The sequence below is a fragment of the Petromyzon marinus genome, chromosome 59 (assembly GCF_048934315.1).
Source record: "Petromyzon marinus isolate PM22_M1 ecotype Great Lakes invasive population chromosome 59, UKy_Petmar_22M1.pri1.0, whole genome shotgun sequence".
Lineage (NCBI taxonomy): Eukaryota > Metazoa > Chordata > Hyperoartia > Petromyzontiformes > Petromyzontidae > Petromyzon > Petromyzon marinus.
Window position 1 is genome coordinate 8,856,935 of NC_133725.1, and position 7,537 is coordinate 8,864,471.

The 7,537-nt window shown below is 44.5% G+C and overlaps 1 protein-coding gene across 1 annotated transcript; it reads left to right on the plus strand.

The window, feature by feature from the left end:
* The first annotated feature begins 264 nt into the window (after positions 1 to 264).
* Positions 265 to 3,760, plus strand: LOC142905837 (uncharacterized). The gene has a single exon (XM_076053073.1). The coding sequence runs from the start codon at positions 274 to 276 to the stop codon at positions 1,060 to 1,062; it is 789 nt and encodes a 262-aa protein (XP_075909188.1). The 5' UTR covers positions 265 to 273; the 3' UTR covers positions 1,063 to 3,760.
* The last annotated feature ends 3,777 nt before the right edge of the window (positions 3,761 to 7,537 follow it).

The following is a 7,537-nucleotide window of genomic DNA, read 5'->3' on the forward strand; positions in this document are numbered from 1 at the left end:
GGAGAAGCAGGAGAATAAGACCAGTAAAGAGAGGGAGAAGCAACACAAGAAGACCAGTAAAGAGAGGGAGAAGCAGGAGAAGAAGACCAGTAAAGAGATGGAGAAGCAGGATAAGAAGACCAGTAAAGAGAGGGAGAAGCAGGAGAAGAAGACCAGTAAAGAGAAGGAGAAGCAGGAGAAGAAGACCAGGAAAGAGAGGGAGAATCAGGAGAAGACCAGGAAAGAGAGGGAGAGCAGGGGAAGAAGTCCAGTAAAGAGAGGAAAAAGCAGGAGATGAAGGCCATAAAAAAGATGGAGAAGCAGGAGAAGGAAACTAGGAAAGAGATGGAGATGCAGGACAGGAAGAGCAAAAACGAAATGGAGAAGCAGAAGAAAAAGAACAGAATAATGATAGAAAATCAGGATAAGGAAACCAGAAAAGAGAGGGCGAAGCAGGAAAAGCAGGCCAGAAGTGAGATGGAGAAGCAGGAAAAGAAGAACAGAAAAAATATGGAGAAGCAGGAGAAGAACACCAGAATAAAGATGGAAAAGCAGGAGAAGGAGATCAGAAAAGAGAGGAAGAAGGAAGAAATAGAAATCAGGAAAGAGAGGAAGAAGGAGGAAAATAAGATTAGAAAAGAGAAGCAGAAGGAAGCCAGGAAACAGAGGGATAAGCTGGAGACGTTCACCAAGAAAGAGACGAAGAAGCAGGAGAAGAAGATCACAAAACCGAGAGAGAAGGAGGAGAAGGGATCCTGGAACGAAATAGATAAGCAGGAGGAGACCACACAAGAGAAGGAGGCACAGAAAGAGAAGACCACAAGAGAGATGGAGAAGAAGCAGAAGACCACAAACGAGATGGAGAATGAGGAGACCAGAATAAAGAGGGAAAAGCAGGATGAGACCGGAATAGAGCAGTTCAAGGTCTGGCAGGAGGAGGCAGTGGCAAACAAGGGATGTCAAGAGAAGGAGCAGGATGATGTCCCGAGAGGCAGCATCCTCATGACGAGGTTGTCGCGCTGGTTGGTCCGCTTTCAGCTGGAGGCGTTCGGAGAACGCAGTGTCGGAAACGACAGAGGATAAGGAAACTGAGCAAGATAGTCCAGAGCGGAAGACAAAGCGAGAAAGACGAGGGACATGCGGAGTGTTGATAACAAGATCTGAACCTGAAAAGGGACACAGCCAGAAACCGACGCAGAATTGAGGTCACTCGACTCAGGCGGTGGCGGATCAAAGAGCTGGAAAAGCAGCGACACACGGAGAAGGCCTCGAGACTAAAGAGGGGGGAGGAAGAAGGCCACACAGTTGAGGCTACCGCGGGAGAAAAAGACGGCAAAGAAGAAGCGATGTCAAGACATGGAAGAGGAGGAAGTCTCAAGAGGCAGCATCAGGATGAGGATGTCTCTCTGGTGGTCCACGTTGAGCTGCAGATGTGTGGAGAATGCAGTCTCGGATACAGCAGAGAATAAGGAGGTAGAACAAGACAGCCAAGAGAAGAAGGCCAGGCGAGGGAGACTGGACAAAAGTGGGGCGGTAATGCAAGATATGAAGGTACAGAGAGAGAAGGCGAGAAACCGACTCAGAATCAAGGCTGAACGAAACAAGCAGTGGCAAATCAAACAGCTACCAAAGGAGCGACAGGAGGAGAAGGCCTCGAGACTAAAGACGGGGAGGAAGGAGGCCACGTGGTTGAGGCGTTGGTGCGAGAAGAAGTCGGCAATGAAAAAGCGACATCAAGAGAAGGAGGAGGTCGCGAGAGGCAGTGTGGCATCGAGGTTGTCTTGCGGTTGGTCCACATTCAGCTCAAGCACGGAGAACACTGGACCAATTACCTTGGTAGATGTCAAGGGAGAGGAGGGGATAAGGGGACATTTTACAGCTTGATTCTGCATACCTTCATGCCGTGTATCTTAGTCTGTTCATGTTCTAGTGCAATAATCATCACTTAGTCTATTTGTGTAAATATTTTAACTGTTTTTGCAGTGTACATAGCCAACCCTACTAATTGGAGGTGCAGGGGAAGGATAACAAACTAAATACAAAAAAACTATTTTAAATTTAAAAGTTGTTTGAATGGTTCTGTAAATCAATGTGAATATGAATATTTTTTAATAAATGGTAAGAACCAAATTTTCATGACTAGACATTTACTATATTTGTAGTGGGTTCTATTCAGGCACACGCCAAGACTTGTAGGCAACACGTTCATTCCTTGAACAACACAACTTCCACTAGATAACTACTTAGGGTGTTGACCACGATGGGCCAACACATAACCATTCAATAGCAAGACTATATACGGCGGTGACCACTACGGCTATTCACAGCCACTCGACAGGATGCCTACCTGCTCGGATCCAGACAGCCACATGCTTTCAGGTCCACGCTGAGGCCCCGGAGATTGTAGGCGTAGCCCGCTGAATCCATTCCCAAAGACGAGCCCCGAGCATCCACATGACTCACCTATTATCGGCCCTGGCGTAGCCTGGGTCCGCCCTTGGCCACGCCCCCTTTCCAGATCTTTCTGGTAGAGTCGGGGCTCTGGTTACGCAGCCCGTCACATTCCCCCTGGCCCCCGTTTATCTCCTCGTCCGGTCACGTGCCCTGCCCGAGTTCAGCTGGAGTACCATGTCCTCACACAGCCTCTCTCACTGGCGCTAGGACCATGCCCCCTAGGGGCCCAACCCATCACTTATACACACCAGTGCTAGGAAGAGGTCCCGCACCTGCAGTACCTCTCTTCTGCCGCTACAACGCTATATACACACTACTAGCCTTACTATCCAGCTGTTAATATAGAAGGTGCCTCCTACAAACCACGTCTCCGAATCACTGACAATACACAAGCACAAACGTTCTTTTAGAGGGTTCCATGTTTTGCAAGCATAACCAAGGGAAGGCATAAACTGTGGCCGAAAAGACCCGGAGCTTCGTATGCAGCGACAGGCCAGGTAGCTTCCACACAGCGTCACGCAGCTGATGAAAAGAAAATTCCATCCAACTGATTTAGATTGTGACTGCTGCTGTCGAACCGGAGCTGGCCATAAGCACACTGTCCAGATGTAGAAACTTCCCCACTCTCACCACAACTGCCCCATTACCAATGGGAGGTTAAGGGGGTGGAGTGTTCAATTATACAAAATACACAGGCAAGTGTTTAGTTGTGGTGGGGTTGTTGTTAAGGTCTGACCTCTTAATAGCACGCTCTAGCTTCAGCAGCAGCGCATCAAAATCCTTCTCTGAATGAGCAACAATCATACATAACGTATTTGACCCAATCGGGTACCATCCCTCGACCATACCCGGGCATCGATTGGCCTCAAATTGTATCTGTACGAGATTGACATTTATGTGGTACAGCCATGGAAGGATTGTCCAACTACGTGATAGAAAAATATGTCAAGTAATATACGAATAGGTTTCACCCTTTTAACTGGCACAAAAACTGACACCTTTATTCAACGCATCATGTTTGCAATAACCACAACACAAGCAGTCAAAATGCAAACAAAAGAGACAACTCTGATAATATGCACTGTCCTTGAATTTGATTGGTCCACACCCGAGACGGCTTTTTTTAGAGCCTAGTCTCCATTGGTGTTGGACCAGAAGACGCCAAAAGGCGTAATGTAAATGCTCACCCCGAGCCCTCAATACTCTGATAGTGCGCTGTTTTTGAGTTGTACGCCTTTTGGCGTCTTCTGGTCCAACACCAATGGAGACTAGGCTCTAAGAAAAGCCGTCTCGGGTGTGGACCAATCAAATTCAAGGACAGTGCATATTATTATCAGAGTTGTCTTTTTTGTTTGCATTTTGACTGCTTGTGTTGTGGTTACTGCAAACATGATGCCTTGAATAAAGGTGTCAGTTTTTGTGCCAGTTAAAAGGGTAAAACCTATTCCTATATCTTGTTACTGGCAAAGAAGGTCTCATAATATGTCAAATAATGTTGGACCTAGAGGATATCCTTGTGGCAATCCAAGGTGAATAGGGAATGGCTCTGACTCCTGGCCACGTAGCTTTTCCCGGGCCTGCCCACCATCATTAAGGTCCTTAATGATTGTCAGCAGAGATTCAGGTACCCTGAAACCACTAAGAACAACCCAGAGCCCTGGCCTATTGATGTTATCATAGGCTTTGATCTAAAGTTTTCTGTGGTTCTCTAGAAATGCTACGTTAAGTTGCAGTGAGAATAAGTAGATTATAGAGGGCCCAAGAAAGTTAATTGAGCACTTCTGAACATATGTTCATGGTTCATGCAAATAAGCATCCAATTGGAATATTCCACAACATTTGCTTGGCCTATAAATATATTGTCCGAAAGAGGACACCGGTCTATGTACCTTTGCTGTGTGCATGGTTATCTGATTTCCCTGATATAAGAAAGTCTCAACATTTCTGAAGACGAGTAGGGAGAATACTGGAGGACCCGGAGTAAACTCGTACAGGGGGAGAATATACAAATTCCACACAAATAAGGTGCAGTGTTCCTCACAAAAAAGAGACCGGCATCTGGAGGTTAATTATCCACAAACTTTGGCTTGGAAAAGTTGTAAAGTTGGATTGACCACCACCTCAAAATAACATTTTCAAACATCATGGTAGTAAATGTTAACTTGATAGAATGTATTGTTATATGCCTATTTTGTATATTTTCATTAACAATTACTCTCATGCAATACGGTGTGCGATAATCAGGTAAACTTAATAATAATGCAAAGAGTGACCCAGGGAATTTCCGAGAAGCAAGGGAGGACCCATGGCAAAACACCATAAATTCGCTGCCCACCCGAAGGCAAATACAGGACAAAGGGACAAGAATGTCCCTTGCCATTTCACTTTCTGAATTAAACAAACTGCAGTGCCTGGAAGTTGAAACGTTCAAGTGCCAACCATGCATATGAAAATTCTGAAGCATCCTGGCCTCAAACAGGAGGTTTTGAATACGACTATTTGCATGTTTTATTAACATCCACCTATCTATACATGAGTGCCATGAGATCTGGGTTAGGCAAATAAACTTGATAACGAATTATGAAAATTTCATATTGAAGTATTGAACGAAAGGATCAATCAGAAGATATACATAATAGGAATTGTCATTTATCCACGACCAGAATAGAATATGTATTCCAGGGGTATAACTAGAGCCTGCCCAACCGTATTTGTATTCCCAGTGGCTGTCATTGCATGCGGCAGCAGGAATTCATTTTAAGGATGAGCCGACCTAAAGAGGGGGCGGGGGGAGGCCGTTTCACAATAAACAAGACTGCAGACACGCACCACACTCAGGGGCAATTAAGAAAATCTGCCTCCACAAGCCTTGAGATGACGTCTGTAGGAAGGGAGAAAGTATAGCCGAGATGACAATCACTGGCTCAGGATATCCAGGCAGCCATATCAAAAGGTCCACTAAAAACTGACCACACAAATCGCAAGATGACCTTCCAGTGGGAGGGAAGTTTATAGGGGTTATGGCATAAGGCGCCAAGAGGTCTGCGGAGCCAGAACCAGGAATTAACTCAGGCTGACCCGCTGAATGCACCACGTGTGCAAAGATGAGAGGAGAATGTTGGGCCATAAATGTGTCCTAGGTAATTAACCACATGAGCTAGGCACTGTGTTGCTAAGTGTTGAGTTCTGCGCTGAGAGACTCTGAATATCTCTTTGGTTCTTTCGGTAAAGTAACGGAGAAAGAAAATAAAATAAATAATAATAGAAGACGACGTTTCGATTGCAACATAAGCAACCATCATCAGGTACGAATGAATGAGAAAACAAACATAGCAAACTAAGAAATATAACGCAGTCAACATCCTACCTGGTTGATTAACGTTCTTCCAAAGAATGCTACATTTGAGAGAGAGACAAAACACAGACACGGAGACATAGAAAGACACAAGTAGAGAAAGAACACACAGAGACACACAGAGAGGGACACACACATAGACACACAGAAAGACAACACCTCTGTGTTGTGGCTTTAAATAGAGAGGGGGGTGGGGCAGAGGGGGGGGGGGGGATTTGGGGTAAAAAACAATGAGAGTTGTTTGGAATTCCTGCCCATAGCGGGTGGAGGAGCGACACTGGACTTCAAAACAAACAAGCACATAGCACATAGCGGATGAACCTGGACAATAGACTTACAAACAAGCACGGGGAGTTGTGTGGAATTCCTGTCTATAGCGGGCAGATGACCCTGGACAAGAGACTTACAAACAAGGACGGAGAAATAAAATTCAGTAAAATTAGGAAGTGTAATGGAATGCAACAATAGAGAGTCGGTTAACACACAGGTAACGCATAGCCTGGTTGATTAACGTTCTTCCAAAGATTGCTAAATTAGAAGGTAAGTGTGAAACAAACACAGCAAATACTCCCTGTAGAGGGTGGTTCAAACTAGATTCGAAGCTTTCGTGACTGCAGGAATTACTCTTTGGTTCTTTCGGTAAAGTCACGTAGAAAGAAAATAAATTAAATAATATAAGACGACGTTTCGATTGCAACACAAGCAACCATCATCAGGTACGAATGAACGAGAAAACAAATACAGTGGTCCCTCGTTTATCGCGGGGGATACGTTCTAAAAATAACCCGCAATAGACGAAATCCGCGAAGTAATCAGCTTTATTTTTTACAATTATTATACATGTTTTAAGGCCGTAAAACCCCATAACCACACACTTTTATACACTTTTCTCAGACAGGCATTAACATTTTCTCACATTTCTCTCTTATTTAAACACTCTCAAAGTTCAAACTTTCGCAGATTTAAAAAATAAGTACAATATTAGTAAATGAAAAACCAAAGATCAAAACCTGTTTTCAAGCCCAAACATTTTGGTAAATCTGGCTAGCCGAACGCATTCTGTACTTTCTTAGCTAATCAGGACGCAGAACACATGTGCAGTTCTCCCTTAGCCAATCAGGACGCCAAACACAATGCGCGTTCATACTGTACGCAGGAAAAAAAAGCATGCAAAATTACACTAAAAAAATCCGCGAAACAGCGAGGCCGCGAAAGGTAAACCGCGTTATAGTGAGGGACAACTATATAGCAAAAATAGAAATATAATGCAAAACAACCCAGAGAATCGGCTAACACAACAGTCAACATCCCACCACCATCCAGCTCAGAAGAATTCCCTCGTAAAAACTCTATACCATAGAGCTCGTATTTCCGACCATCACCACCTAGCCAGTGAACTGGAGCACGTACACCAAGCCCTCAAGATGAATGTATATTCAGACTACACAATCCGTAAAGCCATCACCCCAACCGTTGGAAAAGACCTATCTGAGGACCCAATCAAAACCATCACCTTTCCATACATAGCAGGGGTCACCGAAAATATTTCCAAAATCATGAGCAAACACAAAATCCAGGTTCGATTCAACACAGTACATCAATACGCTTTGGTTCTATTGGGTAAAGTCACGTAGGTAATGCCCAATACCCAATAGAACCAAAGAGTATGGATCCTTGCAGTCACGAAGCTTTGAATCTAGAACAAATTCGTGATCTGATCCCATCTGTGAAGGATGTGATCCCTGACAT